At 45.2% G+C, this 26,590-nt stretch overlaps 1 protein-coding gene across 3 annotated transcripts in view; it reads left to right on the forward strand.

Annotated features, from left to right (window-relative positions):
• The window catches only part of NPHP4 (nephrocystin 4), a 286,074-nt gene that overhangs the window by 147,268 nt on the left and 112,216 nt on the right, over nt 1-26,590 (forward strand). For all 3 annotated transcript variants that reach the window (XM_083162998.1, XM_083162997.1, XM_083162999.1), the window contains 2 exons: nt 8,976-9,121; nt 24,114-24,305. In XM_083162998.1, coding sequence (XP_083019124.1) covers nt 8,976-9,121; nt 24,114-24,305 — 338 coding nt within the window. The remainder of the gene's footprint in view (nt 1-8,975; nt 9,122-24,113; nt 24,306-26,590) is intronic.

Here is a 26,590-nt window from a genome sequence, read left to right on the forward strand (position 1 = left end):
CATGAATGTGAGCACACAGACTGCCCTAACATAAACCAATAAGGGTTTGTTAGATCCCCTGGGAGTAACATAGACCCATGCTTGTACTTAGTATATACTGCTGGGTGCAAACCTCTTACGAGATGACACTCAAGAATATTGGGTTTAATTATACATAACCCACATTGCTGAATAGTAGTGGCGCGCCATTCACTTGGCCTAATGGAATTGCATTAGAACACATTGCCGGCACAGAAGAAAGTAGTTTAGATATAGGATGTGACAGAAGATAACCTCATTAAATTTACTGTGCAGTATAGCAAAACTTACCGGCATCACCAACAGAAAGAAATAACCCCAAAAATAAGGTTGATTGGAAGTGCGCACGAAGACAGAATAATAAGTAAAAGTTGGTTCAGAGGTCAATAGAATGACCGCGGCCCATATGTTACAGAATTTACGCTGAACTGCCACAGTCGGAGAACCCACACCTCATTACATTACGGTTAACCCTGTGGGCCAATGCTTCATATCCTATAGACTGGTTTAAAAGATTGTTTCATTATGCTTGTGTTTGATCCATACACAGTGTTGGACTGGTGGATGAAGGGCTTACAATGGTAGGGGCCCGTGTTTAGGGGTGTGGCCAGTCTCCAGAGGGGGTAGGACCAGGCACCACACAAATTTGTCCAACCCCTAGATTGTTCATGGGCTGGGCCCCTTGATAAATATATACAGTAAATACTACTAGTGAATGTATGATCATTAACTAGATTCAACCAATCAGAATCTGCATCTTCAGAGAATAGATAGAATCTGATTGGTTGCCTATAGCAACATCCCATCTGAAATAGAATTCCCATCTTAGTAAATTTACCCCAAATACATATCAAACCACCCAGACTGGGCACTCAAACCAGAACAACTAATATGCCCACACCGGTTCTCTCATCAAACACTTCCCAGCCAGCATAGGCTATATACTGGTCCTCTACCACCATGAGCCGGGGACTGTCCAGTTTGGTAACGCCCATCCATTCTTCATTGGCTGTGACCAGCACCAATAAAGCTGCAGCTAACAAGCTGTATCATACTCCCCTATCAGAGCTTTCAATGCAAAAATAGAAAATGAATTTTGCTAAGTCTTTATCAAACGACAGCCTTTGTGTATGTTGTCGCATATACTTGTGTACTCGTGTCAAGGGGACTCTCTGTGCCAAACAGCCGCATGCACCTGACACTCTGCTATTTGTATACATTTTACACGGATTATGCAGCACAAATAAAAACAGATTAGCCGACTATAATTGTATGTGGTTAGCATCCCATGACGTGCCTATAACGGCGCAATATTTAGTTAGTTTAATTAGTTAGGTAATTCTAATAAGATGGCTCCCTAGAAAGCAATTAGCTATTTAAAACAAACTCATTTTTAATGCCATGTGCTTTCGAAGATTGCTTTTTCAACATAAATAATTGACTGGAAGTTGTTTTCACATGCTAAAAAAAAAGAATGTCTAGTTTCCTCTGTCTTTGACATTGACTGTAAATAAACTTCTGTAATCAAAAGGCATCTGTCTCCATTTAGAGACCATGATTAGGTACCTTTGTGCTAACAGTCCATTGACATCTTGTTATTGAAGGGTTTCTATTTGGGGGTCATAGAGCCCATAATTACAATTTTTCAAAACTGGGTACACACAGATGCACCTGAGACTTAGGAGCGTATTCAATCTATGTCGGTATTTTCCATTAACGACCGCGTTGAAGGGTGTCAGATCTCTTTTTTTTTTTATTGGATGTTTTGTCGGAAACTGCCGCGGATTGTTGGATTCACAGCCGTGTTTCGCCAATCCGTGGCCATTTTCGCAAATCCTCTGTCCAACAGTCGACGGCCAGAACATTCAATTCTGACTGTTGAGTTACTGTTGGATGGAAGCTTGAAAAGTGATAAAATGGAGAGTAATAAACTGCCAGCCAATCAACTCCTACCTGCCATGCTACATGGCTGCATTTGATAAATAACAGTTTGGAGCTGATTGGATGACGGTTTCTCCATTCTATCACTTTTCAAGGCTTAGTACATCTCATCCTACAGTATATCTATTCTAGAAGTAGAATCTACTGCACTGCCAAAGAGGAGGGAGCACAATCGGAGTTTGAACATGGGCCAGCCCCCTGCCATCACCGGTGTGCATGTAACAGTGAGTACGGCTGCACACCACTAGACTGTTCATAGTTTGAGAGTTGGTGTGTTCCTATGTGACTCTGCAATATCTACACCTGACACACTTCATTTCCAACATATACTGTGATGAAACTGTGTATGATGTGATAAGACATATTGCCATGGGGTACCATATACCAAGCGGGTGCTTCCTGCTGCCATGTATCTGTATTCAGCTTCTGGCTCTTATACTGTCATGTTGACTATGAACGTCTCTGACAGTAGGTGATAGACATGGATTATATATATATATGCTGGACATTGGGATTTATATGATTGGCCTGGCAGCATACTGTAATTAACATACTGGGCAGTTGGGTCTGTTGTGCTTACGGTAACTGATTTTCCTGCTGTTATTAAAATGTGTCAAGTCAAATATTTATTTTAGGCTGGAATGCAGAAGACAATATTTTGGGAATGCAGTTTTAAAATTTGTAAGTGAAAGAAGTGAAAATCTATGGAGGCTTCACAGCTGATTGCCTTTGTGAAGCCTCACGATAGTGCCTATTTTCCGGTTGATTTCAGGTGTCTAGTAGCATGTCACTTGGGTGAGGTAAGATCTACGTGATGTGTTTAAACAGCAGAGGATTCCCTGAAATAGTCCTGCAGCTGAGTCAGTGATGTGCAGTGTTTATCCTGGTTACATCAGCAAACAGAAAGATACAAGGAATACCTAGGGACAGGTATTTATTCCCAGATTTATTTATCGGAGTCTTTACGGCTGACCCACATCAGTACAAGTGCCAAATTATATAGTAGATAATAGTTTTGTTTTTTTTCCCACATGCTACAATTTGGCTGGTCTCTCCCTGCTCAGCGAGAGGCTTAACGCCACCCACCGCTTGTCCAAACGGCCACGCCGCCGCCAAACCCCTCAGTACTCTGTATGCGATCACTTCCCCTCACATGCGGTCTAAGTGGAGAGAAATCATCCCCAGCAGTGGGTTCCCCTGCTGTTACCAGTTAGTACTGGCCATCCTGCTGATTACAGTGCTGACCAAGGTACTGAGCAGAGAGGAATGGTCAAATCAGGGCATGTCAGTGATGGATGACCAGCCAGCAGCCTCATGGATGGTTATCAATAAACCAAACAGCCATTGGCTATCATTGTATGCGTTATCCGATTTGTGGTTATGGTGCAAAGGTTGTGCATTAATGGGATATTAGATAAAACAAAAATAAAATAATCATATCTAATTCTATATACATAGGGCAGATGTTTTAAGCCTGACGAAGTGATAAAGTTGTCAGTGATATCACAGTAGCCAGTCAGCTCTTAACTGTTATTTGTCAAACCCAACCAGTAACTGGACAGTTAGAAGTTGGTTGGCTGGTATTTTATTTCATTCTGCTTTATCACTTCTCCAGGCTTAATACATAGGGGAAGATTTATTCAGCTCTGTGAAGTGATAAACTTGCTGTAAACTGGTAGAGTATCAGCCACTTTATCACTTCACCAGGTTAAATAACTCCTGCCCATACTGCTGTTTACATAGATTATAGGTCCCACATCCTAGATAGCTATGCCACAGCAGTTGCATGCATTTACCCTGCTCACATCCTGTCAATGTATCCCCCATAGCGTATGAGTATACAGGCTCCTGTCCTAGCTGATGGCCAAAGTACAATTTATGGGTTCAAAAAAGAAAGATAGTGGCAACCCACTTGGAACATCACAGGGTACAAAGCAGCTTTCTACGTACACACAGAGGGGCTCCCCCAAGGTTCCCCAATAAGACAGTAATCAAGTAAAATATTGTGGGGGAAATTTACTAAAGGAAATTTGTAAAAAAAAATAGGTGTATTTGTATCCAGAAATACACTTAGGTACTTGTTTCCTAGAACGGCCACAATCGTGAGTGATCGTGGCTCTTAATTAAGGGACACGATCCTCACGATGTGGCCGATTTTTTACAATTTTTTCCCTTTGATTGACAGAAATCGGGTCAATCGGTCGGTCGCGACCAATTAAAATCGGCCGCGATGCGACCGACCGATTGACCCGATTTTTCCATAGACTTCAATGTTAAAAAATCTTTTAACATTGAAATCGGTCGGTCTTGTGCCATTATAATGGCACAAGATGAGATGGGCTTGATTAAGTCCATCTCACATAGGGAAAAATGATAAAAAAGGTGAAATGGGCCAATATGACCCATTTCACATTTTTTATGTGCCCGCCATGACCCCACGATAGACGTCAACCCGAAGCGTGGCGAGCGCAGCGAGCCCGCGAGGGGCGGCGGTGCGCGTCCTCCGACCTTTTCATTCCCCTACTATCCACTAGGGCGTGGAGTGAGAATAGAATAGTGTGGCGAGCGCAGCGAGCCACCAAGCCCGAAGCGTGGCGAGCGCAGCGAGCCCCGCGAGGGGACGCGTATACCTGTGAAGTTATACGCGTCCCCTCGCGGGGCTCGCTGCGCTCGCCACGCTTCGGGCTCGGTGGCTCGCTGCGCTCGCCACACTATTCTATTCTCACTCCACGCCCTAGTGGATAGTAGGGGAATGAAAAGGTCGGAGGACGCGCACCGCCGCCCCTCGCGGGCTCGCTGCGCTCGCCACGCTTCGGGTTGACGTCTATCGTGGGGTCTAGCCCACTTAGTAACATTTGGGGGGGCAATTGAAAATAATCATGTGAAAAAAAAAAAAAATCGGGTGAAAAATCGGTCGGTCGGATCGGTCGCATCGCATGCGACCAAATCGCATGCGATGCGATCGATCCGATTTTTTATCTTACGACCACAACGATCTAAATCGTTGTGGCCGTTCTAGGAAACAAGTACCTACACTTATTTTTGACATTTACTATCCCGAAAATACGGCAATTCATAGTCGTATTGATGTGCTATCAATACGAATACGAATTGCCGTATTTTCGGGACAGTAAATGTCAAAAATAAGTGTATTTCTGGATACAAATACACCTATTTTTTTTACAAATTTCCTTTAGTAAATTTCCCCCTGTATGTACTGGGCACTAAGTCAAAACATACTGTAATTGAAGTAAGGTTAGAGAGGAGAAGCAGAAGTAAAATATATAGACCTGCATTAAACACTTACCTCATCTCAATGGCATAAAAAATAAAGTGCAAAGTGATTAGTCAAATGAAAGCGCAATCCAAAATTACCCTGCTAAGGCTTCTAACGTTCCACAGTCACCAGAAGGTGTCCACAAGAAGAGATTTAAAATCCATGCCAACGTGTTTCGAGACTAGATGGTTATTCAATGTGTGCCGTTATTTCGAACAGTCAGAAATATCAGCACACACCCACACCGTTTTCGGCTGCATTGAAACCATGCAGATTCGACTTTTAAAAAACAAAGTCGAATCTGCATGGTCAAAAACGGCCACTTGATTGTTGAATCTGCATCCATTTACAACAATCCATGGCCGTTTAGAATGTCAGAATGTTTCCGTCAGTCAGAAGATTGAATACCGACTGTCGAATTGGTTGATATTTCCGACTATCTGAAATGTTCCAAAAGTCTGGAACAAGATTGAATACCCCCATGGAGTCTCTTCCCTGCATTTATCAAGCTCACAGCCTCCCTATGTATCCCCATAGAGTATGTTTCTATGCGTATTCCTGTCCTAGCTGACGGCCACAGTACAACATGTAGGATGCAGATTTAAAGCTTTCACCCTATAACAGCAGTTTGCATATGGACCTACAGATGGAGCCGCGCTCATTGTCCCTGCCGGCACACCACAGCTTTCCGTCTCAGTACACCCTTTGCCTAGATCCCATTGCCGCGAATGAGGCGTGCAAGCATCTCATACGCATGCGCGTCCCATTCTTGGGGAACGGCGTGCCGAGACGGAACGCTCTGTCGCACTGGCAAGTTGAATGAGCGCGGCTCCATCTGTAAGAACCGTACTTCAGCCTAGACTCAAGACTTACCCGCATACTTGCCATTTCCTTAATGTCCTTTTAGTATCTCCACGCTCTAGATGTTTTATAATAAGAATGTCTGTGATTCATTGTTGCCGTACTGTATTGTGTTCATTTTATCTGCTAAATGCCTTGAGTCCTGTTGGAGAAAGAGCCCTATATAAATAAATAATGAGTATTATTATTGTGTAAACAGATGCCTCCTGCTGGCTTCTGTATTTCACTATTGCATCCCAAGACGCAGCCATCGGACCACTAGGGTTGAACATCGGACAACCGAGTAACCATCTAAGTAAAAATGGTGTTCTTTGAGCCCCTAGACGCAGGCCTGGGCAACACCGGCCCTCCAGATGTTGATGAACTACACATCCCAGCATGCCTTGCATCAGTTTCAGCATGGCCACATAGCAAAACTAATGCAAAGCATCCTGGGATGTGTAGTTCACTAACATCTGGAGGGCCGGTGTTGCCCAGCCCTGCCCTAGAGTATGGTACTCCGCTGAAACTTGAGTATACTGATAACCAAAACAGATATATATATATATAGATCCCCAAGCTCAGCAATGCCTGGCTCAGCAAGATGACAAGGTTGGGTGATCCGTGCTTCAAGGATGTCAGGACTCTCACTTTTGAGCAGCAGCAATATCCTCAGGACCACCTCTGTTTGTTCTGTGTAATGTGACATGAACATTACAATTGTAATAGATTTATATAGGGGATTCATTTCATTAGGACTATTGTCATATTGATCAAATGGAATATTTTCCTTGTTTGGTCTGTTCCCTTGTCACCCCAGTGTCTCTGTTCTCCGACCAGTAGACAAACGAAAAACAAAATCACCTCTATGAGAAATGACGGCTAAAAAGTTCAGCCTGTGATTCATTATTACCCAAATTCTTGATCATCTGTCTGACTTTAACATTCCGCATGTAAATAATATTCCACTAGAATTTGGATGTGTCAAAAGTTACACACCGCAGCACCAGCAGAGAAGCTTATTTACATATCATTTACATAATGTTTTATGTAGTTTCAGGTACCTCTGTTTAGTAGTCTTCATTTCTATTGTTCCCCGATGCGTGAAAGCATTTTCTTTTTCAATTACCTGACATGGTTCTTGTAATAAGAGACCTGGAACATTTGAATAGATCACACTTTGACATTTCACTGTCCTTTTCTGTTTCACTCTGTATTCCCTACGCAGAACATAGCTTCTGTAGTACATGTAATCTTTTATGTTATTGCAGTGTGGGCAGCATTTGCTTGTTGCAGAGGTGACACCCGTGTCCAGAGCTGCCATCAGGGGGGCACTGCTGAAACTGGATTACCAGGCCCTGACAGCTGAGGGGACACATTACACTCACACAGCACAAGCTGCTAGCCAGAGAGTGATATCAATGAAGCACTCCTTACACAGCTAAAATGTCCCCCTCTCCTATAAAGTCAATCACACTGTCCCCTTTACTAGTCCTGACCCCTTACATCGGTGTCTCCCCCCCCCTCCCCACATTTGAGTCTTTTCCCCTCACCACATCTGTATCTCTGCCTCCTCCCCAGATCTGTGTCTCTGCTCCCTCCCCACATCTGTGTCTCTGCCTCCTCCCCATATCTGTGTCTCTGCCTCCTCCCCATATCTGTGTCTCTGCCTCCTCCCCATATCTGTGTCTCTGCCTCCTCCCCACCTCTGTGTCTCTGCCTCCTCCCCACATCTGTGTCTCTGTTCTCTCCCCACATCTGAGTCTCGGCCCCTCCCCATATCTGTATCTCTGCCTCCTCCCCACATCTGTGTCTCTGCTCTATTCCCACATCTGATTCCCATCCCCTTTCCCACATCTGTGCCTCTGCCCACACCCCATGTCTTTGTCTCTGCCCCCTTACCACATCTGTCTCTGTTCCTTTCTCAAATCAGTGTGTCTGCTCCCTCCCGAAATCTGGGTCTCTGTCCCTCCCCATTTTGTGTCTCTGTCGCCGCCCCCCCCCCCCCCCCCCCACACACACACACACACTCACACTCCCCATGTCTCTGTCTCCCTCGGAATGCTGTGGAACTAGCATTCCTGGTCATCTTTTACCTGGAAGCCTGCGCTTGATCTTATGCTTGCAGAACTACCAGAGAACCATTAGTAGTAGTAGTTTGTTTATTTATAAGGCACCACAAAGTGTCCGCAGCGCCGTACATAGCAAACAAAAAAAAACAAAATACAAGGTAACGTACAGGGTGTGTTGATAAAATACAGCATTAATAGGGGTATAGCTGGTAGAACTAAATTCAGCATCATTGTCAAGGAGACTGAAGATGAAGTAGAGGAAGGGAAGAACAGGGCAGGAGCGCTGGTGAGAAAAAAAGGTAGGGTGAGTATGTGAGAAAGGAGGGCCCTACTCATAAGAGTTAACAGACTAAAAGGAGGTGGGTGGACGAACGAAAAACAATAGGATAAGTAGGAACGGATGAAGGGGTAGGGTAGGCAGGATAGGAGGAGGAGGGATAGGCTAGTCGGAAGAAGTGGGTTTTGATGGAGTGCTTGAAGGAGGTAAGGGAATCAGAAAGCCTGATGGGTGGCTTACGCTGTCCTACTGTGTTGTGCAGTGGTTGGCTTGCTACCTCACAGCACTGAGATCTTGGGTTCAATTCCCACCAAGGCCCTATCTACATGGAGTTCATATGTTCCCCTCATGCTTGAGTGGGTTTCCTCCAAATACTTTGGTTTCCCCACCCTTCATTGCTGTGTGCACTAGGGGCTGGTCTGCACAGCAGCCTCTGACTGCCTGCCTACAATGCAGAGCTGCTGTTTCTATGGGTAACCTTTCATCGACTGTATTTAGCTGATTAGAATGCAGCACACAAATCCATGTTTCTGACATTTTTATTCTACAGGAACTCCCAGGTGTAAGTGGGATAACGCACCTTGAAGCGGATATGGGTGAGAGTAACCAGGAGATGGCCCATGCAGAACATCTTCAAGAGCTTGTCTTTTCTCCTGTTCATGCCCCAATTGTTGCAATGGGAACTCAGACCGGGAGGTAAGAACGATATGGTCACTATTTCTGTCTTCTAATTTATATGCTACGCTCATACTTTCAGCTTAGAACACGGGACAATACATGTACAGTCCTATAATAAGGGTTGTGTAATTAGAGGACACTATGAAATAAAATGAGCACATTTTCTTGTGCCTAGTATATACCTAGTGCTAGTGTAGCGTAATGATAAAGGAGGGGGGGGGGGGATACAAATAAATGTCTGAATTTCACAGAACAAATACAGAGAAAGATTGTGCAATTTACTCTATTTAAAGTTGCGGACTGGCATATACAAACCCGCACCGTGAAATTATATGACAAATGTAACCTTTCAAACTACAGTAATTTGCTAATCTTCATTTACATGGAAAATGATAAATCAGTGTGTTCTAGTGAAAGGTTTAATCAACAATATTTCTCAAAGCTACAATTAGCCATAGACAGAGCTTTTGCAGGGCACTTTTATGTCATCTGCCAGCCCACGCCAACCCCCTCCGCATTACTCCAGGTTGCAAAATGCTGTTCCAGGCTCCCAATAACCTCTCTAGGCTGCAGGGTGTCATTCCAGGCACTCCACGAGTTCGACAATGATTCTTGGCCTCGCACCATGCACCGCGACATTGGTCGCATACCACTTCTTACCACCCTGGCAGTGGTATCACTGGTGATAGCAATTGATAGGGATCTTCATCCATTGGGAACGTCAACCTAACAAGGAGACAGTATAGGTGTATGAGTACTAATTAGCTTTTTCCATTATTATATAACTTTTTTAACTTATTTCTTTTTTTGCTGTATTGAAATGCAGACCCTACAATTTTCCAAAATAAACAACCAAGGAAAAGTTTTCTACAAATTAATAGTCCTGATTTTAGATGTCTGAAAGAGTCCTTAGGTGTGGTGAGACTTTATAAAAGGGGAACGAACATGGGAAAGCAAGTGGAAAGGACAAAGAACATGGTATTGCAGACTGAAAAGGCGGGAGAACATGGTGCAATGGGAGGAAAAGGGGATGAACATGTTGATACATGAGGAATGGGGAAGAGCATGCTTAGACAAGAGGAAAGAGGGGAGGAATGGGGGAAGAACATGATGAGGCTGTAGGAAAGGGAAAATAACTTGATGAGGCTGTAGGAATGGGGGAAGAACTTGATGAGGCTGGAGGAATGGGGGAAGGACATGATGAGTCTGGAGGAATGGGGGAAGAACATGATGCGGCTGTAGGAATGGGGGAAGAACATGATAAGGCTGTAGGAATGGAGGAAGAACATGATGAGGCTGGATGAATGGGGGAAGAACATGATGAGTCTGGAGGAATGGGGGAAGGACATGATGAGGCTGTAGGAATGGGGGAAGAACATGATAAGGCTGTAGGAATGGAGGAAGAACATAATAAGGCTGGAGGAATGGGGGAAGAGCATGATGAGGCTGGAGGAATGGGGGAAGAACACAATGAGGCTGTAGGAATGGGGAAGAACATGATGAGGCTGTAGGAATGGGGGAAGAACATGATGAGGCTGGAGGAATGGAGGAAGAACATGATGAGGCTGGAGGAATGGGGAAGAACATGATGAGGCTGTAGAAATGGGGGAAGAACATGATGAGGCTGTAGGAATGGGGGAAGAACATGATGAGGCTGTAGGAATGGGGGAAGAACATGATGAGGCTGTAGGAATGGGGGAAGAACATGATGAGGCTGTAGGAATGGAGGAAGAACATGATGAGGCTGGAGGAATGGGGGAAGAACATGATGAGGCTGTAGGAATGGAGGAAGAACATGATGAGGCTGGAGGAAAGGAAAGAAAATGATGAGGCTGGAGGAATGGGGGAAGAACATGATGAGGCTGTAGGAATGGGGGAAGAACATGATGAGGCTGTAGGAATGGGGGAAGAACATGATGAGGCTGGAGTAATGGTGGAAGAACATGATGAAGCTGGAGGAATGGGGGAAGAACATGATGAGGCTGTAGGAATGGAGGAAGAACATGATGAGGCTGGAGGAATGGGGGAAGAACATGATGAGGCTGTAGGAATGGAGGAAGAACATGATGAGGCTGGAGGAAAGGAAAGAAAATGATGAGACTGGAGGAAGAACATGATGAGGCTGGAGGAATGGGGGAAGAACATGATGAGGCTGGAGGAATGGGGGAAGAACATGATGAGGCTGTAGGAATGGGGAAGAACATGATGAGGCTGTAGGAATGGAGGAAGAACATGATGAGGCTGGAAGAATGGGGGAAGAACATGATGAGGCTGGAGGAAAGGGAAGAACATGATGAGGCTGGAGGAAAGTGGGAAGAACATGATGAATCTGGAGGAAAGGGAAGAACATGATGAGGCTGGAGGAATGGGGGAAGAACATGATGAGGCTGGAGGAATGGAGGAAGAACATTTTGAGGCTGGAGGAATGGGGGAAGAACATGATGAGGCTGGAGGAATGGGGGAAGAACATGATGAGGCTGGAGGAATGGGGGAAGAACATGATGAGGCTGGAGGAATGGGGGAAGAACATGATGAGGCTGGAGTAATGGTGGAAGAACATGATGAGGCTGGAGTAATGGGGGAAGAACATGATGAAACTGGAGGAATGGGGGAAGAACATGATGAGACTGGAGGAATGGGGGAAGAACATGATGAGGCTGGAGTAATGGTGGAAGAACATGATGAGGCTGGAGGAATGGGTGAAGAACATGATAAGACTGGAGGAATGGGGGAAGAACATGATGAGGCTGGAGTAATGGTGGAAGAACATGATGAGGCTGGAGTAATGGTGGAAGAACATGATGAGACTGGAGGAATGGGGGAAGAACATGATGAGGCTGTAGGAATGAGGGAAGAACATGATGAGGCTGGAGTAATGGAGGAAGAACATGATGAGGCTGGAGGAATGGGGGAAGAACATGTTGAGGCTGGAGGAATGGGGGAAGAACATGATGAGGCTGGAGTAATGGAGGAAGAACATGATGAGGCTGGAGGAATGGGGGAAGAACATGATGAGACTGGAGGAATGGGGGAAGAACATGATGAGACTGGAGGAATGGGGGAAGAACATGATGAGGCTGGAGTAATGGTGGAAGAACATGATGAGGCTGGAGTAATGGAGGAAGAACATGATTAAGCTGGAGGAATGGGGGAAGAACATGATGAGACTGGAGGAATGGGGGAAGAACATGATGAGAATGGAGGAATGGGGGAAGAACATGATGAGACTGGAGGAATGGGGGAAGAACATGATGAGGCTGGAGGAATGGGGGAAGAACATGATGAGAATGGAGGAATGGGGGAAGAACATGATGAGACTGGAGGAATGGGGGAAGAACATGATGAGAATGGAGGAATGGGGGAAGAACATGATGAGACTGGAGGAATGGGGGAAGAACATGATGAGGCTGGAGGAATGGGGAGAGAACATGATGAGGTTAGAGTAATTTTGGAAGAACATGATAAGGCTGGAGGAAATGGGGAAGAACATGGTGAAAAGGGAGATAAGGGAAAATAACATGATTAGACTGGAAGAAAGAGGAAAGAATATTAGGGAGACAAATGAAAGAGGGGAAAAGTTGAGGTAAAGGTGAGAAGTCAATACCTACTGTATACGTAGAAACTCATAAACTTTAAAAGTTAGCTATTCCCATTCCTGCAGTAGCTGATCCCGTCCACATACCACTGGGTCACTACCATCTCTTGAACTCATCTTTTATACACATACAGTAGTGTAATCATGTCTAGTTATCATTGGTAAAATTGGGGACCCGTAAAGTATAATTTATTACTCATTGCATATGACAGTGATAAGAAAATGATTTTAATTGACAATAGCTCAGCCAATCGCAGCAAAGTGAATAAAGTGGAGCTTGGTTCCGGTATATTAGATCTACAACTTCTAGGTCTACAGTCATATGGTCGATCACTAATGGTCGACAGGGTACAAAGGTCGACAAGGTATAAAGGTCGGCAGTCAAAAGGTCGACATGGTCAAAAGGTCGCCGGTGAAAAGTCGACATGGTCAAACGGTTGACATGGAAACTGTCGACATGGTCTTTTCATTTTTTTTGTGTCTGTGTCGACAAAGGTCTATTTTATGACTGTCGACCTAGAGTCAATATATTATGAGTCTGGATACCGGTATCTTTCGCTATCATTTTGGATACATGGCCAATTAGCCGTGTGTGCAAGTATAGGCTACCTGGGAGGGATCTGAAGATCATTCTCTGCAAATTTTTGGAGCCTGGTAAATCAGACTGCATCTCTGTTCCCACAGAGGTCTTTGGGAGTAGTGGTGTTCTGCAGGTCCTCAATAGAGAACATCCCAAAAATCATACAAGAATATCGTCATTATCTTTTCAATAATAAATAGGCTCTGTACTTCATCAAAACACTTCAAGATCAGATTGTAAGCTTGCAGCAGGGCCCTCCTACCCCTATGTCTGTCTGTTGTTACCCAGTTTGTTCTATCACTGTCTACAATTGTAAAGTGCAATGGAATTTGCTGCGCTATATAAGAAACAAAATAAATTGTTATATAATGTACAGAAAACTATGTATGCAATGTGCTGTTATTTGCTATTTAGTTATCCCTGTGTCCTCTTGATCATCATCGCTCTGTAGTTGAAAAACATAAATCTGCAGAGGACTGTTCCCAACCAGAAATAGCATTACCATGTGTCTGTACATAATGCCAGGAGCGCTGACTCACACAGTCTGTTCCGTTTGACTCAGTACAGTATTAGCTCTTATTTTTTATATATATATATATATATATATATATATATATATATATATATATATATTTGTCTGGTCACAAAAATGCACATTACAATATACACAGAGGTATGAGGATGTACTGTAGCATTTGGGTATTTCTTTAGCTTTCCATCTGAGCAAACAATTTTCATGTGGAAAAGCAAAACCAATAGTGGCATTAATATTTATAGCCGTGTGTAAGGCTTACTCCGTGTCATTTATACACCAGTAGCGCATGCAGGGGGGGGGGGGGTTCTGAGTACCCAGAACCCCCCCCAGGAATCTAAGGGCCCTAGACTGAAAGCTGAGGGTCCCTTCTTTCCATGGGTACAAGAATTTTAAAAATCGGCCCTGGGGAACACGAGATATCTGACTTCAAAGCAGTGGTCCCCATCCAAGCCTGTTAATTGCTCTTCCCAGTCAGATATTTCAGGTTCTGTCTGACTTAGAGTTTTTTGAGGGTATATTCCAAAAGCTGAGACTCTCCCCCTTTGACGGACACTAGTAGCTTGTCTCTACTGTGCCCCGAACCAGAGATATCAGTCTTCCAGCAGCTGGTTACTGCTCCAGCTCCACACACCTGGTATGTAGTTTTATATACTCGTTGGGGGATGGCTCTGCCTCCTAAACTCTGATCCCCTAGTCCACAGTACCATTTGGTAGGTGGGATTCTCTAGTTTTTAATTCCATTAAATTCCATTAAAAGCTAAGAAATCTAGTTCCAGGAACTGGAGATATCTGCAGTCAAGCAAGCTGCCCTCCCTCCAGAGAATTATGAATAATAAGCCCACTCCACTATACACCCCTCCTCTGCGTATTAAACATCCTCTACCACCCTGGAAGTTATGTATCAGAGCCCCTTCATTCAGCCCAATGCCCCCTTCTCCCACCATCTGTGCAGTAAAGGGGTAATTAATTAGTGGAAATTACTGATCCAGGCCCTACATGCTGAGCGGTTGATATAATACCCCCTACCACCCGCAGGACATCAAAGCTTCCCCCACCCCTACCGCTGGAGGATCGGTAGGGGCCCCAATACATTGCTATGCCCAGGGGTCTACACTGCTGTTATGTATGTATATTTATAATATATAATATATATATATTATTTATATACATTGGGTCTATCTATAATACTTTAACTGACCTGGCATATACTGGGACACCTAAGTGCCCATCTCTGTGCTTTGCTCCACCCCTCTGGAAACCCCCTTCTGAAAATCCTGCGTTTGCCCCTGTACACGTGTGTGTGTGTGTGTGTGTGTGTGTGTGTGTGTGTGTTTGTTTGGGCTTTCTCTCAACACACTGAAAATATTATTAAATGCTTGTAAAATGTAAATCATTTATTGTTGTTGTTTTTTTTTTATAATAAATGATTTCCATTCAGTTATTTACTTGGGTTTTGGGTTACTTGGGTTTTCGGGGGAAAAAAAGAAAAAGTATAGTTTAATGAAATTTTTTTTTAACTTTTTGTCATGCAAAAAATTTGGTAGCATTTTTTGGGGGAAAACGGAAAACTTTAAAATCCCATTAAATACACAAATCTATATGTCGTCACCTTTATTGGTTCCCATATTCTAAAAATGACAGCAAGATGCAGATTGGCCGGCAGAGGTGGTACCAGGTTCTGGTAAGGTCACCATGGGACGGAATGTATCAAGTATTTTATTTTGGGTGCCATACATCCTGCCACAAAGCAAATGTATGGCGGCGTTAATAACGTCAGTATGCATGTACAAATTGAATTAACATTTCAAATGTCTGAAAAGAGCTTTCCAATGCAATGATAGGACTTCTGGGTTTATAACCAGGAGGCCTTCTGTGCATGTTCCCTATAGATTGTAAGCTTGTGAGCAGGGCCCTCATACCTTTTTTACTGTCTGTAAATACCCAGTTTGTTGTATTACTGTCTCCTATTGTAAATCACAACGGAATATGCTGCGCTAAATAACAAACTGTTAATAAATAATGTTTTAACCTACATACAGGCTATAGGGAGGGATCTCAGCAATGGTAAGAGAGGAGGAAGTCCTGAGCCTCATCCTTTGTAGCCGGCAGAGCAATAGACTCTGGGCACTAGGGTTACTAGGAGACCCTACCGCTGTCCCAGAGACGAGGGTGCATGCACAGGTCTCCAGAAATATGGCTGCTGGACCATTTTCCCATGATTTTTATTCTTTGCTAATCTCTAAAATCTGGGAAGTTGCCCACCCACCATATGACCGATGGTTTCTGCAGCTGGAGGGTAAATATAAAAGAAAAAATGGGTGCGGACTGTGCAGTGTGGTTTCGGTTGACAGTCAATCGGTCGACCACCATTGGTCGACAGGCACAAAGATGACATGGACAAAAGGAAGACATTCAGTAGGTTGACATTGACAAAATGTAGCCACAAGCAAAATGTTGACACGTCGACCCATGAAAAGGTCGACATTGCTTTTTCATGCTTTATAATCCACATGGTCTGCAACTGGGAATGGCACGGTAAAGCGAACCATGCGAGGGTACGCATTACATTGATTGGGGGTCCATGTCCAAAGATGTCAACATTGAGATAAAAAACGTGACCTTTCCATGTGTCGACCTTTGCTTGTGTCAACCTTTTGTCTGTGTTGACGTATTCACTGTCGATACTTCAATCCACACCCCATGCACTCAGCTTTAACATAGTAAGAAGGGCACAGTTACCAGAAAGGGGATCAGTTTTTTCTTTGTTAAAAACAATGGCCCATATTCAGACCGCATATTTGGTAAACGCCGCCCCACCGAACACCCCCCCCCCAAGCAAATCCCCGGAGTACCATGCGAGCGCATGCGGCCGCATGGATGAAAAAGTATTCGATGGTCGCTCATCGTCAATTAATTTGTGGATAACAGTAAGTCTATACTTACCTTTATCCTGGACGGGGATGGGGGGCGGGCACTGACTTCATGTGACGTCAGATGCCCGTCCCAAGCAGGCACGGGCATCAGGTGTCTGCCCAGCATGGGCAGTGCCTACTCATTTTGTGGGCACGCCTATAAAACGCTGGGAGGATCCCAGCGAACGTTACCTGTCCGCCCACCCTTGAGCGAACGCCCCGCCAAAGTGTGGAACTCACCAAAGACGTTCACTCTAGGGGGGGGGGGGGGGGTTTGCACATACACGAATAGCTGCATGGGCAAACCCCCTGAGTGAACGCCTTCGGATGTACAGTATGGCACCAAAAATACTATGCTTGATACATCCTGTCCAATGGTCACCTTACCAGAGCCTGCTACCACCTCTGCCGGCCAATCTGCATCTTGCTGTCATTTTTAGAATATGGGAACCAATAAAAGTAATGGGATCCTTAAATGTTTTCCATTTTCCAAAATAAATGCTACTAATCAATTATTTAAAAAAAACATCAATAAATTCACTCTGGGGGTTTGCACCTGCGCGTATTAGTACATGTGCAAATCCCGGTACTTGTGTACTAGCACGGCGCCCATCGCATCGCAGACCATATCGCATACGATGGTATGCGATGCTTTTCATACCCCCACTATCCACGTCGTCGTGGAGTTGAGAATAGAAAGTGTGGCGAGCGCAGCGAGCCACCGAGCCTGAAGCGTGGCGAGGGGACGTGGATACCTTCACAGGTATCCGCGTCCCCTCGCGGGCTTTACAGGTATCCACATCCCCTCGCGGGCTTCACAGGTATCCACATCCCCTCGCGGGCTTCACCGGTATCCACATCCCCTCGCGGGCTTCACAGGTATCCACATCCCCTCGCGGGCTTCACAGGTATCCACATCCCCTCGCGGGCTTCACAGGTATCCGCATCCCCTCGTGGGCTTCACAGGTATCCGCATCCCCTCGCGGGGCTCGCCACACTTTCTATTTTCAACTCCACGCCGACGTGGATAGTGGGGGTATGAAAAGGTCGTAGGATGCGTACCACCGCCCCTCGCGGGCTCGCCGCGCTTCGGGTTCGCGTTTATACTTGGGGGGGTGGCGTGGGGGTGCATTTAAGCATTGTAAGCACCCATTAGGGTGCTTATACAATTAAATATCAAATATGAGTTAAAATCGCATCGCATGCCATCGGGTGTATGGCATGCGATGCGATTAAAAAATCGGGCGACTAATTATCGGGGCGCCGTGCTAGTACACAAGTACCCAAATCACCACCATCGGCCTGATCATAACTGATAGAATAGCTTTGTGATGTCGGTTCTTTTTCTTAGCTGAAAGCTCCTGTAGTATGTATATAATGTTCCCCCACTGTTCCTGAGATGCAGAACTCCGAATTTTTCATTTAACTTTCCAACTGCGGAATTGTCTCTGCACCAGTGCCCATAGAACCACCATCTCATATGTCTGCTTTCCTGCGTGCGTAAGTGCCCTGAGATGTGGGGCTGCAAAGGATTATATAGAAAACAATCAGAACCAGTGTTCCTTGTAAGCTGGGGGCTCTGGATAAGACGCTGTTTCAAAATATTATTATGGGGCGAAGGAAAAAAAAAGTCAGTTGTGCCGTGCTGCACTGCAACCTGATTTTCATTGCAGCCTTCCAGGATATGGTTCATTTTAGATTAAGCTATAATCACTTTCAAAAGTAGACAGCTTATCGAGAACAGTTGTCAGAACACTGTATGCCAATAGTATCATCTGCTGAAGGGGGATGCAGTTAAAATCCCGGCGGTCGGGATCCCGGCGTTCAGAATCCCGACGCCGGAATCCCGACCGCCGAAATCCCGACACTTTCTCCCTCCTGGGGTGTCCACGACACCCCTGGAGGGAGAATAAATTAGTGTGCCGAGCGTAGCGAGGCACCGGGCCCGCTGCGTGGCGAGCGCAGCGAGCCCTCAAGGGGGGGCGATCCACGTCCCCCCCCTTGTCGGGATTTCGGCGGTCGGGATTTTGAACGCCGGGATCCCGACCGCCCGCCGGGATTTCATACTGCTTCCGCTGAAGGAACCTCTTATTTTCTATTGGAAGTGAGTGTGACGTACTGTATCTAGTGCCAGGTCTATCTATCTATATATCTATCTATCTATCTATCTATATGTATATATATATCTATATATATATATATATATATATATATATATATATATACAACCCAAGGTACGGCACTCCAATCAACCTGAAGTGGAATGAGTCGGTGCCATCACAGCAATCTTCAATTGCAATACACAGTCTCGGAGGTGTGGCACTCGTAACTGCTTGAAAAGAACGTGATGCGGGAACCGGTTACTTTCTCATCAACGTTTCAAATTTTATTTCATTTGTCATCAGGATAAAAACAATACACACTGACCTTAATATATACCCCCACACCACGAGGAAGACACTTCGGACTGGTCGGGACAGACACCCGCCCTTCCGTCGTTAATGTCTGACGTCATCAAGACGTTCAGAAAGAATAGCGTCCCATCACCATGGAAACCCCATACATAGAAACATAATGGGAAGCAGCCTGTAAGAAAAGTACAGAGTAACATGAAAAACGTGTGCAATAACATACATGTATGTTATTGCACAAGTTTTTCATGTTACTCTGTTCTTTTCTTACAGGCTGCTTCCCATTATGTTTCTATGTATGGGGTTTCCATGGTGATGGGACGCTATTCTTTCTGAACGTCTTGATGACGTCAGCAGCACAGTTTACCAAACTCCTCACAGCTTCCAATGGACCTAGCGTAGCCCGCACCCTTGGTCTATCACCTGGGCGGCTAGTCCTCCATCATGAGCCATTACCGTCTGCCCTGGACACAGATTTAACAGAAAGCCACAGGTGCTGCTAATCAGCCAACCATGATCACATCAGCCTAGGAAACCTGGATTGGATCTAATTATCCTGCTGCTGCTCTAAAACCTGGTCCGGATAGTTCACATTAAACACGTGTCTACTTATGTTGTGTGTTTACATTCTATATGCATCAGGCTTTTGATGGACGGGATGCGGGCAGTCACAATAACGATGCCGGCATACTGACTGGTGCTGGAATGCTGTCATCGATTAGGATGCCGGCGCCAGAATCGCGAATGTAAGTATTCGGGTAGTGACTGAGTATGTAGCAGTTTAGGTTTAGGTACTGGGGGGCACTTAGGGTTAGACTGTGTGGCAGTAGGGTTAGCCACTAGCAGGGTGGGTTGGGTTTAAGCTGGGTGACTGGGGAGGGTCAGGGCAAGACTGTGGGATGGGAGGGTTAGGCCGCCAGGGGGAAAGTAAGCATACTTACTTGATTCCTTCCATTGGTATTTTGACCACGACATCCAGTCTACCGGTCATCCGTTTGTATACTATATATACAATATATATATATAAATATATGCCTTCTATGCTGTAGTACATTACTTACCTTTATATTTTATGTTTTGCGAAATTAATCTACATATTCTTCTCTTTATATACTAGAATATGCATTTTATGCATGACTTTTACGTTCTATATTTTTTGGATATGATTTTCTACGCAGTCAAAACAGAAGACTGTAGATGGATTTCCTTACTGTACTCGAGCAATTCATCATCTGTCATAGATAAAATTTGGAAAAGGGGAAAGCAGGAGGCTGTAATAAATTACGTGTTTATCTTGCTTAGACAAACCAATTTACACTCCGTTCCAGCTTCTGCTGGAGCTCTGCCATGGCCGATGATCTGGAAAGCTCTGGCTTATGATAATGATTTAAAAGCACAAAAGCGTTTGACATTCTCTAACTTAGAAGACGTAATTAGGTTATTTTTGATTGCGCCATCGCCTGGCTTCCGGGACACACCTGGGTTTTCCTTGGAGGGGAATCTGGTCTTGCTGAACAGTTTAGGGGTGTTCCGTCCCTGCGTATGCTACAAGCCACATGAACGGGGAAACAGACATTGTACATGGGAATGGAAGGATGGAAACATTTTTAAGACTTTTGAGCTTCCTTTTGCTTAGCTCCCATTTTTTTTTTTATCTTCTTGGGGGTAGAATGTTCCAAAAAAAAAAAAAAATTGTTATGGTAAGTGTTAAATCAGAGGAACAGACTTGGACATTCAGTGATCCCATACAAAGAAGTTATGGAAGAATTCTATAAAATAAAGTCTTATTTACGTGAGATAATGTCTAGTGTTGTGGTACTAACAAATCAATATTAATATAAATTATGTAGACACATGTGATTGGGCATTGGCAGCAAATAGATCAACAAGAGATTATTGACATCCGTACTTTGCAGGTCCAGCAGGTGCAGTGATCCTTCTTTGCAAACTGTCCACAAGTTCCTGGACAGCCAGAGACGGTATGCCATTCCGCCATAGGTACAGTGGCCGACTTGACGCTGAAGGTCTGTTGGCCTAGAACCGACCTGTCACTCCAATCAAGGGCGTAACTACCATAGGTGCAGGGGGTGAAGCTGCTATGGGGCCCAGAGCTGAGAGGGGCCCACTTTGCCTGTCAAAGTATTATGTGCTATATACATTTTTTAGCATTAGCTGATGAATAGGGGCCCTTACAAACTTTTGCTATGGGACGGACCCACATGTATCTAGTTACGCCACTAACTCCAATTCTTCCCAGGGGTTCTCAAAGAGGTGAAGATCTGGTATCTGAGCTAGCCAGTCCATTTTGGTAACCGATTTTACTGTAAAACCATCTGCAAAGCCCCACAGCATAACGCCATCACCTCCATGCTTTACTGTAACTACTGTACACTTAAGGTGCGCATACATGAACTCCGTGCTTTTAGTACTAGATTGCATAGCGATGAACTCCGTGCTTTTAGTACTAGATTGCATAGCATCTAGTACAAAAAACATACAATGTGCTACAGCACCGTGCTTTTTGTACTAGATACGATGCAATCTAGTACTAAAATGACGGACAGCACATACTTTATGCAGGAGCGCGCATCTCATCGCACTGCCCCATCGCACTGTGTATGGGCACCTTTAGACATCACCAAACCGAAATATGTCCATTTGATTTGATGAGATTTATGCCTTTGCAAACAAGTGCCTGCTGCAGGAGTAGACCAGTTTGCTACAGCAGGGGGCGTCATAGAGTAATTATCAAAGGAATCTTTATATATTAAAGTGATTATATCGAGTGATTATCATGGCATCACTAGAGGCATGCTAGAGTGGCACAATTTAGACTATATAGTGCAGATCTGCACTATATAGTCTTGCCTGCCCTCTCTATTTCACTGCCGATTTGCGCTCACACGGGAGCGTGCATCCGCAGCGCATCAGGCTTGCAAGCCCTAAAAAAGCATGCGATCAGCATGTGATATGGTGGCTTCCGATGTTCACTATATTGGCAGCATCGGAAGCCATATCTTACCGTCTGTACACACCATTACTCTTCCTTAACACTTAAGAGCTTCTACAAATGTGTCCTCATACATCTAGCCTCAATACACCACACAGCTTTCACCAACAGGCAGTCACACCAGGTACCCAAGCACTTAGTTAGGCATCCCAGACCATTTGTCACCCATCTGTGTCATTTCCATTTAAATCCATTTAATGAAAGGCCCAGAACACGCTCCCCGGGTCAAAGGTCTGTCAGGCATACACCGACTTGAGATCCACTCCAATAGACATGCCAGACTATTTGCCATCCCTCTCTGAAGTTCTCATCCAAATCCTTCCAGCGGAAGTTCCTGAACATGCTCTCCATGCCCATGGTGTGCCCGGCATACACTTCTCTGTGGTGGTCTCTTGGATCTGACCACATTTGTTTTCTTTAACCCCATGTCCTCTACCCCCTCTATGTTATGCAGCTTTGCTATCTCTTGCTTCTCTGAACCACTTTGTGTAATGTACAAACCAATTTTTGGAACCTAGGACCCCCACAGTGTCTGAATTGGAGGTTTTAGTGGCCGTGAACCTAATCTGGACCCAATCAATCCACCTCACATTGTTTTTGTGCAAATCAGTCCAAATGCATACCAGACAATATTAGTGGTTCGAATGTTCAAATATTCTCTGTACAGCGCTGCAGAATATGTGTGCCCTATATAAGAAACTGTTAATGAATGAAATTGGTACTTGTGTAGTTTCACAGTGCCAGCATGGCGCCTTGCGTCGGAGTCCCCTTGCGGGGCTGTCTTCGCTCGCCCACGCTGCGGGCTCGGTGGCTCGCCATGCTATCTAAAATCAACTCCATGCCAACGTGGATAGTGGGGGCATGAACTATCCACGTTGGCATGGAGTTAAGTTACTTTATTTTAGATAGTTTGGCGAGCGTACAACCCGGAAGTAGTGAAACTACACAAGAACCATAAAATTAAATAAATAAATGATATGTTTGATGTGTCAGTCAGCTGCAGGTTCTCCATATACTTGTAGATAACCCGCGTTGCTTTCTTAATGAGACACATTTCATTTATAAACAGCAGCACAGGCTACAGATTCACAGTTATACCTTTCTGCCACATTGCGTGCTTGAGAATAGATATGTTTCGATCCATATTCAAAATGATGCAAATCAGATGGATCTCTGCCTACACTTACTTCTGAATAGCCCAGATATTCCTCTACACAAATGTGCAGTACAGATGTATCGGGCCTCATTGTTGCTGGCGATCCGCCAGCAACACGGCGCCTCTATCTGACTGAGACGCGCGTGCGTCCCCCACGCACGCGCGTCTCAGTATCCGGGCGGCGGGGCGGCGAGGCGGACGCAATACTGTCCGCCTCCCGCTCGAGGGGGCTGGGGGGGACCTCTGGCCACTGTGGGGGGGTGCGGTCGCCCGGTGTGGGCACCTGGCGACCGAGGGCAGCACCGTCGGAAGGGGACGCGCGTGCACCTCGTGCACGCGCGTCCCCTTCCGGCATACAGATGGCGGCGGGGCATCCCCTGCAAAGATGAATCCCGCTACATCTGTATGTAGCACTTATCCTCATGTATCAAATGCCTATGTCCCGGTAGACCGTAAGCTTGCGAGCAGGGCCCTTTTACCTCTCTTCCTGGCTGACTCGCCAATTTTGTTTTATGATAGTCTTCTTCCCAATTTCAGAATGCAACAGAATCTTCCGGTAAATGAATACATGGGGGGAAATTTACTAAGATGTGTATTCTACTTCACATGTGATGTTGCTATGGGCAACCAATCAGATCCCATCTACTATCTTCTAGAGCGTGCTAAAGTAGATTCTTATCGGTTGCCCATAGCAACATCACATGTGAAGTAGAATACACATCTTTGTAAATTTCCCTCATGATGTCAATGAAAACATGTAAGTTATTCTCCTGCAAATAAGAAGTCTAACCATCATGCCCTTCTTTTCCAGTACGAACTCCACTCTGTCTCGAGCCACCTTGGCGCAACTCCACTCTACTGGTTTCCCTGATATTTTTGACTGCAATAAGGAAGTTGCCGAGGTGGTTGACCCATCCAGTCCGGTGAACTTCAATCCCCAGCGAGAAGAAGCTGATTACCTGCAGTGTAATGAGATCGTTCTGCAGTTTCTGGCCTTCAGCAGGTGAGGCGTTACATTACTAAGCGCTTATTCCATGAGTGTGTTTTTGTGTGCCTGACGAGCTCCTTATGAATATGCAGTCACCGTGCAACTCGCTGATCCATGCGCTAATCAATCACAGTCCAGATAAGTTCACTGAGTGGCAGTCCTGATTGTCAAGTTTATTTCTTGCTGGCAGAATTGATTTAGATAATGCAGTCTGATGGATGAAGTATCACAAATCACACATTCGTTTTAGTATTAGCGCAAGACCTGTCACATGGGCTTTAATACTATAGCATACTTGAGTATTAATTCAGCAGAAAACACCTTTTATTGAAGACCGTCCTCCCTTTCCTTACATTGCCCTTCAGGAAATAATCAGTCCATTAGGTCCGTGGTAGCAGTGCGAGTAGCACCTGCTGGCTCACAAGGGCACTGGCTGCAGGTATAGATATTACAGTTGGTTGATTCTTCTGAAGGCTACTCTGGGGCTGATTCAAACCCAATGGTTGGGGTTTGCGCATACACGAATATGCTCATGTGCAAACCCCGTGAGTAAATGGCTTCACACTCGCCGGGCTGTTTACTCCAGGAGGGGTGGGAAGGGAGCGGGCATGAGGTGGAAGCAGGGGGAAGGGCCAGCGTTTTATGGTCGTGCCGATAAAAATGCTGGGCATGCTCCTGCAGATGTACAGTAGGTGTGTCAATGGCTGCTTGGGGATGGCGGCTGACGTCACTTGACTCCTCACATTTTTGCTACAATGCAACCAAATCAGTGCAGTGAAACATCAGCCAACGTGAATGTCGGAATAGCGTCTGACTCTTTGTCTACTCTTCTGTAGAGGTTCTGCCAGGCCAGCTATCTCCTCTCTCCTTGTCCAGACCCTTCTGCTCCACAGATCTGTGGTCCCCGGCACAGAGCCAGGGGCAGAATAGGCCCAATTCAGCATGGATCATCAAATTTGCAATTCGAGCCACATGCGTACCATAGGCATGTGCACATGCACGAAGGTGAATAGCGACAGAAAAAGCGTATATATCGTAAACGCAATATCCTCGCAAATGAACTGACAGGAAGTGGCCATTTTGAGGGTGGAAACTTTTCATTTTCTGGGCGTGTGGTAAAAAAATGCAGGCATGCCCAGGTGTTTTCAGGTGTGGGTCTTTGGCATCAGCAGAGGCCTCGGTCACCCTGCCTCTGTCGCAGATAGGTGGAAGCCTCAGAGCTCAGATGTGCACAGACAGCAAAGGCTCTTCCATGGTTTGGGATTTGCGTATGGATCTGCTAGTGAATAGCAATATACTACCCGTTTGCAATTAATTTGCAAATCAGCGAGAGGCATTTTTTATTTCTGTCTCGTGGCAGCGGCGATAATCTACTCGCAGACAACGGCAACTCCTCTGATTAGAGGTCATTGTTGAATTAGGCCCAATGTCTGAAATGGACTTTGCACTGTGGGTTTGCAGCGTTGTGCTAAATGATTTCTGTAACATGCGCAACTCTAAAACTGATTCTTATTTACTGTTGCCAGCTAGAGTACGCACTTACCAAGTTCTACATCCCCCTCCCTCACACACACACACACACACTTGTGCAAACATGCGGGAGGTGTAGCTGATCACTAGAGACAGGATTATATGCAACATAAAAAGCTTGAAATATGCATGCAAATATGCATGAAAAATACTTAAAATATGCATGAAAAGTGTTAAAATATGCTACATTAAATAATAAAAAAGTACTTTTTAACTTATTTATTTAAAAATCAGCATACAATTAGTAGCAATTAAACCTCAAAAATAGGCCCACAGCATCTGCAGATGTCTAGTGCTGTACACAGGATTTTTTTTCTTCCTGGCTGCTATAGCATACTGCAGTGTCCAAAGCTCTTCTTGCATCAACTACACGGACCCTCATCTCCAGCGCCGATGGTTCAAATATCAACTTAGCGTGTGAGGGCGGCGCATACTCACTGTGACACGGCATTTCTTCCGCGTCGCGTGATGTCACAACCCGTCCGCCCGACTCCTCTGCTGCAGAAGTCTGTCTCTTGGTGTAAAGTCCCAGGCCAGGGGCAGGCAAAGGTTCAGGAGCTTCGTAATGGCATCCGCCCTGACTGACTTTTATCAACATGGATTGGCAGCCTAGAGCACTGCCAGACATAGCGTACATCCAAGGTTCCCCACACTGCGCACATATTGCCCCAGCCTGCACACTCTACCACTGCCTGGTCAGCAGCAGCAGGGCAAAGCAGTGCTGTGACTCGTGGGTGGAAAGGGGACGGGGCCTAAAATATGCACCATCA

Source organism: Crinia signifera, chromosome 19 (genome assembly GCF_055691185.1).
Source record: "Crinia signifera chromosome 19, ASM5569118v1, whole genome shotgun sequence".
Lineage (NCBI taxonomy): Eukaryota > Metazoa > Chordata > Amphibia > Anura > Myobatrachidae > Crinia > Crinia signifera.